The sequence below is a fragment of the Halichoeres trimaculatus genome, unplaced genomic scaffold (assembly GCF_033239565.1).
Source record: "Halichoeres trimaculatus isolate MK-OKI-2021-1 unplaced genomic scaffold, fHalTri1.1 fHalTri1_scaffold_1, whole genome shotgun sequence".
Classification (NCBI taxonomy): Eukaryota; Metazoa; Chordata; class Actinopteri; order Labriformes; family Labridae; genus Halichoeres; species Halichoeres trimaculatus.
This window is the reverse complement of record NW_027437179.1, coordinates 26490987-26503751: the sequence shown is the minus strand read 5'-3', so window position 1 is coordinate 26503751 and position 12765 is coordinate 26490987. Positions and strand designations below refer to the sequence as shown.

Genomic DNA, 12765 nt, shown 5'->3' with positions numbered 1-12765 from the left:
TGTATCCATCAGTGTTATTTACTAATCTATTCCCACATCGTCAGTGAATTTTTGTTGCAGGCTTCTCGGTTGAAAAAGTTCAACTTTTGGAACTCTGTCATGCTCATCAATGTCACTTCTTGATCACTGACCAATTGAAATAAAAAAAGAGCAGGACTTTTGATACCAACTTTGTCAACAGCAATGGTGGAGGTCAGTATGGTTGAGTTACCTTGCTCTTTTTTTTCCTAAGTGTAATTTCCAAGCTTACAGCTGCTTCAAATAATATGACATAATGTTATTAAGCATATAGTGCCAGTCATATTTCAAGTGGATCAATGCCACTGTTGGCAAACCAGGACTATCCATCCATCCATCCATCCATCCATCCATCCATCCATCCATCCATCCATCCATCCATCCATCCATCCATCCATCTTCTACTGCTTATCCTGTTCAGGGTCAAGGGTGGCTGGAGCCTATCCCTGCTGTCTTCGGGCAGGAAGTGGGGTACACCCTGGACTGGTCGCCAGTCAATCACTGGGCTGACATACAGAGACAGCCACCCCCTCACAACCTCGAACACTCACACCTACAGGCAATTTTAGAGTCATCAATTAACCTGATAGGCAAGTTTTTGGACTTTGGGAGGAAGCGAGAATACCCAGAGTGAACCCACATGTGCATGGGGAGAACATGCGAACTCCACACAGAAAGGCCTATCTTTCCCAAACCAGGATTTGAACTGGTGACCTTCTTGCTGTGGAGCTGTCCCACCATGCAACCCCAAAACCATGTCTACTATTCCAAAATTCCATTACTTATATGACCTTCCTCCAACCAGCCAAACACATAGCCAATACCAACCTGTAATGCCACGCGCCAGAGTATTAAGAGTAGACAAATGTTCATGAATGGACCCAAGTGAAAAGGTACGGTTTGGAAATGATATCTTATGTATCAGGGATTGTTTCGTGAAGGTTTCTTCTTTAAATACTGCCGCAGGTACTGGATAGCTGAAAGGGCGCTGACATTTGCTAGCAGAGCTGAAAAGGATTTGATAAAGGTTAGTTTTTAGAATTTGACACCAACATATCAAAGAGTATAAATAAATATTACTATACTCAGCAAAAAAATAGAAATCATTTCCAGTCAGAGCCTTATGAAATGGAATGGAAAAACAACCATTAAAAAACTTAATTTAAATTGACACAAATCTTTGTGTTCAGGTCCTACACTGGTACCCTGTTGATAATGCACATTCAAAAATTTGGATGTAGATTGAATGAATTATTGTAAGATCTGTAAGAACTAGAGATCAGGGTATTTCATACCAGCTTTCCAGGTGTCAGCAGCCTCGGGATCAGATGATCTTAATACCCAGGAAGCAAATGCAATGCAGACCAAACACATATCTGACTGTTTCAGTGTGGAGAAAATACCCTCTCGTCCTGTGAGGGACACAAAAGAAAAAGTTAGATCCATCTCATTTGATTTTCTTTCTATGCAATTTCTTTGATCCGCTCTGATGTGGAAGAGATTAGACTTACTGGTGGTCTGAAAGGTCCCCAAAATCCCCTGCTGCTCTGCCAGCTCTCTGAATAACAGAGAGGAAGTTGTTGGGACCCTCCTCTCAGGACGCCGAGTCAACAGTGGATCTTCAACCTTTATGGTACTGTCTGCAGCTTCAACTGGAAACACCCAGGTGCCAGAGCTGCCACACCAGATACCACCTTTGTTTTGGAGGTGAATCCTTCTTATAGACAGCAAACTGGGAAAGGCCACTGATGTCCCCGGGTCTCTGCTCTGAATGAAAGAGTGCGACACAACCCTGATTGGTGAGAAATCACTAGCCTCCTTGTAGTCTGAGCTCAGGAAAACATAGTTCGGATTTGGGAATGTGAGTTCTCGAATAGTTGGCTGAGAACAAGAGAAGATGGGGATGAGTTTCCTGTCGCTGCACTCGGAATCATGGAAGAAAGAGAGGGACGTCTCATCCCTGAGTGTACAAGGAGTGTAGTCAAACACAAACACTGATGAGAAATCTTCTGGATCATAGAGGGTGATGCAACTTTCTCTACTTTTTTGATCTTCCAAAGGTTTTTCAAACACTTCAGAGATGGATATTTGTGGGAGATCATCAAGCACCTGTGTGTTGGATAGGCAAACTGTCTGCATCAGTTTCTCCAGGCTGTCACTGGCTTCCAAAACCACATCTTCGACCAGAGTTGGACAGCTTCTGATAAACAAACTGCTGTCATCATGATCAAGTATCAGCTGTACAGATGAATCTTCCATGAGAGCTGGTACATTGTGTACACTTTTACTTTTAGTTATCTGCTTAGGCCACACAAGTTCATTTGAGTTAGAAGCTCTGGTGTCTTCATCCTGGAAAAGATGCCCTGCACAGTCCTCCAAGGGGACAGGTGTCTCCTTTCCTTCTGAACATGTCGACTCCTCTTCCTCAAAGTAATGTGAGTCTTTTGTCCCTCTTTGGGTTTTACTTTGAGGATCAGGACTTGAGTTCCTACTGGCACCGAGGAACTGCCAGTACTCTTCCTCAAAATCAGAAGTGGAGAACTCACAGCTTGAGCGATCTGGCTTGGAGTCGTCGGCCTGTGTGAAGTAGTCTGAGTCAGCAGTGTCGGGATCTGTCAACCCACCACTGCACAAACTGTCCACAGTTTCGTCCAAAGAGCTGAGATTTGTTGGAAAATCATCATTTGGTGTTGATGTTTCTTGTGTCTCCCTGGGAGCTGGGCTTCTACCCATCCTAAGCTGCAAAATGTCATTTATCGTTAGCTTTTCCATTTCATCCCAAAAAGCAGAGATGGCATACACAGGTTTAGTATTTCCCGTGGCTTCGGCGTATGTGTCAGGGCTGTCGGCTACTAAGCACGGTGTTACAGTTAAATCAGGAACAGGGAGAAGGCTGTGCAGATCACCTGAAGAGCAAGCAGATGCTGAAAGATTAACCTCATGTTTTTGGACTCCAGATGGGTTCGAGGATATGCTGGGCAACTTGCAGGGAGTGTCATTTATACACGCAGAGATGTCATCTGGTATTTTGTTAACACTTTGGCCCACAGATGGAAGTGCTTGGGTAGATTCAACATCAGTGCATTCATAACATTTAGAGCTGGCAGCTGCTGAATTGGAGGGGAGAGTGGTATCATATAAAGGCATGTCTGTCACCTGTATGTTGTTAGCATTGGTATTTTCCATCAGATTGAGCAGGCAGCTGTCTTTTGTCAGAGATTCTGAGCTTTGCAGGCACGGGTTATCAACAAGCGGAAACTGTGTCTCATCCATTGATTCAGCAGCTGAAAGATAGCTTTCAGAATCATAACTGTGAGTGGAGAAGAACTCTGCAGCATCCTCAGACTCAACACTATCCATCCTTGGAGGGCCTTTGAATATAAATGCATCATGCAATGTGAAATTATTGCTGGAGGAATAATATGATACATTTTCCTCTGGTGAATTGTCTTCTTCACAAGATGTTGAAGACATTTGGGATGAATCTGAAATGACCCCTGCTGGGATTCTTTCAGGATTTTCTTCAATCATCGGACACCTGTTAGACACACCGACTGCGCTCTTTGAGTCATCACAATCTCTGTTTCCCTCCGGTTTGAAACTTTTGCTGTTTTCCTGCTTGCCTGATCTGCACATGAGACCGTCCTTAGTTTTTTTTTGTCTTCGTTTTTTTTTGCCGGAGGAGCGTTGCACCCGCTGTCGTGCCAGGTTGTCATTCACTGTCACGAACCAGCGCTCTCTTTCAGCTCTTAAAGCGACACTGCTCACATCCTTGCCCTCAGCTGTGTCTGTACTGTGTTGCTCATTCACAATTACTTCTGTTTGGCTGCATGAAAGTGGGTCAGGTTTTTGTACGGGTTGGAGTTCACAAGTGTCACTCTCTGTTTGCAACACTTCACTGTCCTTTTTCAGCTCTACTGCTTCTCCATGGGTAGACTGACTACTTATTTGCTCAGTTTGCTGTGTGGCTGTGATATCATCATTTGCCTCCACTGTGGCGTGCTCTACGGACCAAATCAAATGCACCCCCTCTATGTTTGTGCTATTCCCCTCAGGACAATCTAGGCCTATTTCACAGTTCACTTGTGGGTTCCTGTCTTCCTTAGCTTTTGTGCTGGGATCATCTTCTTCTTTTCTTGAACTGCTCGGATTAATATGCATTTCACTCATGCAGCATGGTGCAGCATTGCATTCAGCTGTATCATGGTTTGCATCAAGGTCCTGCTGAGGCTCCTGTGGGCCTGCAATGAAAACTGGACTTGAATTTCCTGAATCCTCTGAATCACTGAGGCCAGAGTGATCCGGGTAGGCGAGCAAAGGCTGCAGCAGACAACACTCCTCGCTCTCCTCATAGAAGCTTGACCAGTCATCTTCTGAGATATGAATGCTGTGATCTAAATCATCCATTTTGGATCCCTCACTTAGTCTCAAATCTGAAAACATGAGCAGAAAAAAACAGATTTGCCTTGGGTGGTTGCGGAGTTGAATAATTGAAGTGGCAGTGTTAATCAGTACATCCTTGATGTCTCTATCAGGTTAAAGTTGATGCCACATCAACTTATCTGAGTTAAATATAGAACAGACACTTATCCAAAGCTTAGCATAAAAATGTAATCAGCTGTCATTAGGGCTGTATCACGCTGAAGGCGAACAAGCTCCTGTATTAGTTCAAAGCTTGAGAGGTGAAGACCTGAGAGAACAGCAAAGTCAGAACACTATGCCCGCAAGCTCCATAACAGACCCCAAAATACTCTGAGTCATATGACCTGATATGAAAAAACTCAGCCGTCTAATGTCAGCGTACAAAGTACAGAATCAGCTTTACTTATGTACACAGTGTTATTTTTTTTACACAGAGTGAAGGAAAAGCAGCTTGATAATAAAAGCATTATCATAGTAAAAAGCGTCCAACTTTAAAAATTCCAAAAAGGGCATCTTAATACTGCATTTGGTTGGCATATTCTTTATATTTGTTTCAAGTCACAGTCGGTATTTCTTAGTTAAAATGGTTATTCTCTTGTTGTTACCCAAACTGTCTGTTTGTCCTGTGTCAAAGTCACAAAAGGATTTCTCTATAAACATCATTAACACAACCGAGAAAAACAAAAGCAAAGTTTAAGTAAGGTCATGACAATGAGTTTCAGGAGTAAGTGGACTCCTACCTGTTGCAGAAGGACCAAATGTCCAGTTTGAAGGCCTCAGTACTTTCTCCCTGTGGGAACATTTCAGCTCTGATGTCCGTCTGTCCTTGCCTGTGAGGGACTGGGGCCTTGCTCTCAGCTGATATAAATAGAGTAGTATGTCCAGTCACATGTAGCTGCTTCCAGTGTAAACGTCCGTCCCTGCCTCACAAGAGGTGTGACATTTCAGTACCCTTAAATACAAGCTCCCTTACTTTTATTAGAGGTAAGGTAAATAAACATTTCCACTTTTAACATGAAAGGATACAACCACAACAAAGGATACTGAATACAGGCATCTCGTTTGATTAAAGCACCTGTGAGTTTTTATAGCCATTATGAGACAGGCTGCATGTAATACTAAGGGTTCTTTATAAACAAAAAGGAAAAACTTTTGACAAAAAGATTAATTGTTTTAAAAATGTTATAGCCAATGAGTGAAATCACTTGTAGTAAGAAAGTCGAGTTAGTGGAATTAACAAAGCTGAGGAAAGTCTTATTTTTGCAAACATTCTTAATGTGTAACACATTGGACTCTAAGATGTAACCAAGGATGAAAGGTTTTTTGTTTTTGTAATTTTGTAAAGAATACTAGTACTAGCTTGTCCATAGGGGGCCGCCATAATCAACACAGGCTAAAAGTTTTTCACAGGAAATTTGATAAAAATAAGCAAAATATAACCTTTTTTGTCACAAAATTTGACGTTGTAAATATTTGAATTTCACATTTTGCATTCAGGCATCTTGTGGTTTTTTAATGTAGTGATTGTCTTGAGTCAAACGAATAAAATTAAAACAGCATTTCTACAAACATGACTGTGGTAAACATTAACGACTTCAGAAGCATTTTCATCAACAATATAAAGTTTTACTACTTGGACTCCTCCCACTCTAAAAACAAAAAGAAAAAATTAAATTGATGTTTTGATTGTAAGTTTTATAACTTACACTGGGTTCAAACGGTACTAGACTTATTTAGATTGCATCAACAGTATGTTCTCATTTATCCTTCAGTTAAATACTAGAACACTTAGTGAGTTGTTATTACTCTAACTTTAACATTTATCCTTTTCTTTATAAGAGAACAGAAGATAAACAGTTTTGTTTGGTGTAAAAATCCGGATGATGTCTATATCAATCACAGAATAAAGAATAAATTGCTGGCCAACACACAGTGAGGCATTGTTTATTATTAGCAGCAGAAATTGAAATAGGAAACATACAGAAATCAATCATTTAATTGTTCAATAAAATTTTAATTAAGATTACATGTGTGAATATAACTGCAAGAGGGTAACAACAGTGATGGAAAGGTGCTTTATTTCTCCAACAATACACTCGTCCTCAGAGTAGTCTTCATGGCACTGAGACTAGAATATGCACATCAATACAAAATCAATACATTATTTGTATAAAACAATATATACATGTATTCAGCTCATGGTTTTCTGTACAAAAGCAAACGCAAGAAGCTCAAGGGGAATATTCATGGAATGACTGCTGCCTTTAATTAGGTTCACGTCACGTGGCTTTACATACACTGGAAATGCAAAATGAAAGGGGGAAAATGTGGCAAATCAGACTAACCTGTAGCTAAAATTGTTTTGGAATAGTGTGCATTAAAGGCCACTGGATTTAAGTCAAATAAGCAATTATTTATCTCTTTATCACTCAACATTTCTTGTCTGCGTTTAAAGCTCATAATGGCACAGTTATCACAGTAGTGGCGTGCAGCTAAAGCTACTTTCTTCAGACAACATTTGGCAAAATTAGACAGTCAAGTAAATTCAATGATGCAGCAATAATGTTGCCACAAGTACAAAAAGAAAATCACACTCAATGGCAACAAGATATTTTCAGTAGTGCTTTTCAAAATAAGGGTCTAATATTGACCCAGAGTAATAAAGTGCAAGAAAATTCAGAATTTTGTATGCTTTCATGGGAATTATGAACTGGAATTTATTGTAACTGAGAAGAAAATACGTAATTTAAAGGAGCTTCATGTAAAAAAACAAAAATGTGACTTTTGTGGTAAAGTCAGTTTAATGCTGTAATGCTGTAAAAGATTCCTTTCCTATTGGATGCAGGATTTGTCATATGCGATTTATACATTCTCCATGGTTCAGCTCACAAAAACAATAAATATGAAAAAACCCTAAATCAAAAATTGACCTTTCACTCATACATCATCTGTAATAACTCATTTTAAATGTCCTATTCTTCAAAAAGGACCTTACTACTTTAAGCCACTTTGTTTTCAGTTAAAGTCAGTGGGCAGACACAAAGTGCAAATAAATATAACATGTATAAAATACATTATTATCAGCAAAAATTAAAAAACAAAATAAAATATAACCCTTCAATAAAGCATCCATCAAACATCACTGTACTGGCACTCTGTCCAAAAAACTCTACTTGGTCACTGTCAAGCTAAAACGTTGCTTTTGAAAGAAGAGTTTGACATTTTCCAAATGCTCTTTTTTTGCCTTTATTTGAGGAGAATGATTGAGAAGATTGAAGTTTTTCAGATGAGCTTAACGTACATTCACAGCAAGCAACAGGTTAGCTAAGCTTAGTATGACTACTGTAAACAGGGGAAATGGCTTGCATGGTTTATTTATCTAACCTGTTTATAAACTTAAATGTAAATAAAATCTCCAGAGTGAAGATTTGTAGTTTGTCTACTTTTTCTCCTGTATAGTAAGAATTAAAAAAAGATTTGGCTAGCTTCTTGGCTAGTCAACAGGCTTTTGTCTTACCAAGAAAGGCTAAAAGCATTTGATGAAGTGTCAAAATTTTCTTTTAGCAGACAAACCGATATATCCATTAAGTAAAACCATCAAGTGTATGAACACAAGCTACCAAACAGCAGATTAAAAGTATTAATTTACAGTGTTTAGACTTCAAAATAAAAGAGAAAACTGTCTGTGATGTTTGTAATAAACAGAATAAAACTTCAACTGTTTTATTTTTGAGTGAAAAACTAATTTAAAGTTGTAAAAAGTCAAAAAAACAAAACAGTTCAGTATCAGCTTTTTCTAACCTTCTTAAGGATCATATCAAACACAGAAAAAGTAGCAGCCGAGTGATGTGAAGCAGCTACAGTTACATTTGGCCACCTGTGCACAAGTCAGCTGGTCCTTCTGCGGATCCTTCACATGATCAGAAAGTCTGACACCATTCCTGAGCAACCTCTCCTACCTGCACCAGCACTTCCCTGCCTCTTCCTCCTCCTACACATTGTAGTCTTCACTGGGGGATGTGGTGGGCACAGTGGCACTGTTCAGCGTGGATGCTGCAGAGGGCCGCTCCCTCCTGACGTATCTTGGCTTCCTCACTTCAAAGGAAACACAAAACAGAGCAGAACATGTAATAATCTGGGAGAAAACATGAAGAGACCTGCAGAAGCACAGTAACTAACCTCTCTGTACTAAGTTTCATCTTGTTTATGACATGAAGAAAATGGAACAGTTTCACCAAGTCCTTCCAAGTAACATTTCAACTATTTCTCATTTTTCACTAGCCTAATACAATCCTAAAACCTGTTCAGCAAGCTCAGAGAGTTACTGTTACAATAGAGCAGTTCAACAGTGTGAGACTGTCATGTAGTCATACCTGTTGAGGACGGGATCATCACAGCCTAGAAAGAAAAAATATACACATGTATTATTCCTGTGAGCAAATAACAAATAATGTACTTGTGTGGCATTGGCACTTAACTAAAATTGGATGAAAATTATCTACACAAGGCTCTAAAATAATCAATGTGTTTCAAACGAATTGACTCACAGTTTCACTTGGCTGGAATATGAAGGCTGTAAAAGAGCAAAAAAGTTCAACTTAAAACACATAATTCAACTAAGCAGGGCAACAGCTGAGCCTCACAGCCATGTTTATTTAAATGATTAGAGTCAGTGTGTCAGAGCCATGCAGTTGTTACCCTTATTGCGGCGGTAAAAGATGCTCGGAAGTCGGTTGGAGCGTTTGAGGTAGAAAAAGGAGGCGACAGAAAGGATTAGGAACAGGCTGATCAACAGTGTTCCCAGAAGAAGAGAGGCTGCCACACCTGGTCCTCCTGATCAGGGAGAAGACACAAAACACAAATTGAATGAAGAGAAGCAGAGGGGGGATTTTACCTTCGGCTGAGTGACTTTCATCCCCCCTGTCTGGTTTATGTCTAAGTATATTTTCTGGTGTTTCTGTCTAATATTTCAAACAATACACATCCTTCATGCAATACTGAAAATTGGTTCACTTTGTTTTTCAAAGTTGACCTTATAAATTACAAAGTGTCCCATCTTACCAATTTTGGGAATGACAGTAGTTACAGTTGTGTGATTCTTCCTCTCCACTGTGTAGTCTAATGAAGGTACAAAAAGGAAAAATTATAATTTAAAAAAATGCTAAATGATATCAAGAATTCAGATTTTCATTCATTTAAAAAAGCATAAGCAAACAGTTAAAAGTTCTTACTGTAGGTGCAGACTGTTATGTTTTCAGAATCCAAAGCAGCTGAGTCACAGAATATACAAACGGTGTTGCTGTTCTCAAGGACGCGCAAAAAGCATCCTTAAAAAAAATATCAAACCAGAAAATATTAACAAAATATGAATTAATTTTGTAATATAAGTGTGACATGAAGAGGTTCCATTTACCATAACAACCTGCTCACTATACATTACCCCACTTACAACAAATCTACGAGCTAAAGATACATACAAGTTGACAATGAGTACTTGTTTAAAGATTATTTGACTTATTCAAAAATCATTTACTTATGAAGTTTGAAGAAAAAGTTCTTCAGATTTGAACGTTTGTCAGCATTCTCATCAGCCTCCATGTGGGATGAACTGAAATTTAACACTTAAAGACATATTACAGTCTTCATAACAGCTGCAGCAAATAAGCCACCTGTTTAGGTCTTTCTCTTGGAACTTTTTTGTCAGCGTTTTCTTTTCACCCAACCCCTCACATGACACTGCCAAATCTACTGCAGTAGCTTGTGGCTGCTTGGTATCTATTTTCTTCCTTCTTGATTATTTCAGTCTCTTCAACCCTGCTCCTTGTGTTATAGCACCTCTCCCTAGATTTACTTCTCCACCAGTCTTCCCTTGCTGTCAATAATTATCACTGTTGTTGGGATTTTCAATCAAGCTTTAAACACAGTTGTGTAAAACTGATAAAAAGAAAGCTGAATACTATATATTTTCTTTCTGAGATTAGGTTAACACAGAGGCACAAGGTAATCCCTGTGTGACCTTTACTGCTCTTTGTTCATGTCTTGTGTAAACTCATTACATCTCCTCGGTGTCATTGTGTGAACAAAAATTGGACAACAATCACTCTGCACCAATGTTAACAATCACTTGAAAGTAAATGTAAATAATTTAATATTGAGTGAAAAATAAATAAATATGGACTTACAGACATTTTTATCAAATCACCACCATGACTACTAACTAACCAGAGCTTCATAGAACTCCCAAAGTAACTTTACATTTTGTGTGTGTGTAAAATGTCTGTTTGGAAGGTGAAGTGTTATCTTGCATCAAAGAATAAGAAAAGAGAATTTGAGGGATAATATGACATATGTATGCAAAAGTCAGTGTATTTTTCCCTCAGGTCATTTTCTGTTAATGGTGTTACAACTATCAATGTACAGAAGTCACAAATCTCAGTACATATTGTCATCATCTAAGTTACCTGGCTCACAATGAGTGTCATTGGAACATGAATTGTTCCCTCTCTGTTTCTCCCCGCAGCACTCCAGTGAATTTTGATGTAGGGCCTACAAACACAACAGTAGTTACAGATTAAAAAATCTCTGAGGACAACTTACTTAAACAAAAGCCTCCTGTTGGCTGAATAAAATTTACCTCTACCTTTGTCACTGGTGTCTCTGGTCTGATGAGGATCACTGTAGCAGCCAAGACCAAAAGGAAAGACAGAGCCATAGTCAAACCCTGAGAAATCGAAAAAAATACATTAATCAAACACACAACAGTTATAATGACGAAGCAGTTTACAGCAAATACAACTTTTTTTCATTTAGTCTGAAAAGATAAAAGTGGAAAACACAGCTGACTGAGAAGATGACAAACTTTAATCTGATAGTCGTCTATGTAAAATGTAAAGACAACATGTGCAGATCAAGCGCTCTACCGTGACTCTTTAAGATATACTAAACTAATTAATTAATTAATTAAAGGAAACAATGTTGGCAAAGGCGGCAACCATAAAAATTGTATTTGATTTTGAGCTCTTAAAGAGAATAGAAGCAGTGTGCACGCGTTGCACGTGTTCACGTTTAAATTTTGAGGTTTGATATCAGCTCTCCTAAGCATGCAGATTTAGGTAACCACGTTAACTTGATTGTTATCAGTCTATTAAAATCCCTTTCTGTCAGAGTTAAGTTTAAACAGGATCACACAAAGCTGTAGAGCGTGTTTGTTATTGGTTTGTGCTGCATGCAGTCTACACAGATGAGTCACCCATTGAAACAAGGCTTTCATACTCACGAGGGGGGTAGTCTTCAAAATAAATGAGTTATTAGACACAGCACACTTTGGTTCCTATCTTTAGGTTTAGATTTGGAAATTTTTCTGTACGAATGAGCAAAACATGGAGCGATTGCTCCACGATAACAGTAGTGTAGTGAAAGTGTCAGAAAACGACCAAGGCGTCAGAAATTGAAACAGGAAACAGATAAGGTTGTAAGCTAGCTACCTGTCACAATATCGTGACTGTGCTCGGGTTTTGCGCAAACAACCTCGTCGTGGTTAGAAACGACAAGCTAATTCATTTCATTCTGTTTCATGTTACCGTTTACCGACACTGAGCAGCGTCAGACTGCTGGACAAAAAGTTAACTCACCAGCCAAACACCAGGACCTGGCCTGTTTTAACTCCTCACTGTGGTTTGATCCGCGTCAGATATTGTCCTCCACAGAGATATCACAACACGGTCATTTATAATATTTGCAGTTTTGTCACCTACACACTACTGCAGTTCATCAACAGATACTCCTTTCGTGCGTAGCTCATTGCTACCTGCTTTGGTTTAGCATACACACTTCCGGGTATGACTTTCAAATTAAAGTCTAACCTTATTCTAAACGAGATTTTGGGAGATGTCTAACGTCACACTGGATTAATTATGATGATGATGGTGATGTTGATCATCATGTTTTTAACGAAAGCACTGGCAAAATTCTAACTTAGTGTATACATTGAGTAACAGATTTATTTAAAAAAAAAAACGCAAATTTTAAACAGAAAACAATTAAGTGGGAAAAAAAGAAAGGGCAACTCGACACATTTTTTCTAAAGAGTAATGCATGAGAGACGGTATCTCTGGAAAATTTTCCTTAGATGTAATCAAAATTAATGAAACTATTTATTGTTTACATAAATTCTATCATATGGCCCAGTACTGTATTAATATTTGAATTGTTTATTGATGAACCACAATTTTTAAAAGTGAACTCATAAAGTAGCGTTTAAGATAAGAACTTGTGCAAGATTTAAGGACCTTTAGCGGAGTCGTTTTTGCGAACGTCCAGCCAGGA

The 12765-nt window shown here is 38.8% G+C and overlaps 1 protein-coding gene across 2 annotated transcripts; it reads right to left on the bottom strand.

The window, feature by feature from the left end:
- Positions 1–6368: 6368 nt before the first annotated feature.
- On the bottom strand, positions 6369–12290 carry cunh1orf159 (chromosome unknown C1orf159 homolog). Of its 2 annotated transcripts, none has more exons than XM_074680934.1 (9): positions 12072–12290; positions 11081–11161; positions 10902–10986; positions 9672–9767; positions 9502–9558; positions 9139–9273; positions 8988–9013; positions 8814–8838; positions 6369–8535 (listed from the first exon to the last, which is right to left on the bottom strand). In XM_074680934.1, the coding sequence occupies exons 2-9, from the start codon at positions 11150–11152 to the stop codon at positions 8432–8434; spliced, it is 600 nt and encodes a 199-aa protein (XP_074537035.1). In that variant the 5' UTR covers positions 11153–11161; positions 12072–12290; the 3' UTR covers positions 6369–8431. The 2 variants fall into 2 exon arrangements, with proteins under 2 accessions (XP_074537035.1, XP_074537043.1); XM_074680942.1 differs by lacking the exon at positions 12072–12290 and adding an exon at positions 11717–11854.
- Positions 12291–12765: the final 475 nt, after the last annotated feature.

Excerpts from the sequence above, each read along its gene's own strand:
- cunh1orf159 (XM_074680934.1), bottom strand. The coding sequence starts at position 11,152 with ATGGCTCTGTCTTTCCTTTTGGTCTTGGCTGCTACAGTGATCCTCATC. Across the intron at positions 9,014-9,138 it reads CTTTTACCGCCGCAATAAGG|CCTTCATATTCCAGCCAAGT; the intron begins GTAACAACTGCA and ends GCTCTTTTACAG. Across the intron at positions 8,536-8,813 it reads GATGATCCCGTCCTCAACAG|TGAGGAAGCCAAGATACGTC; the intron begins GTATGACTACAT and ends TTTCCTTTGAAG.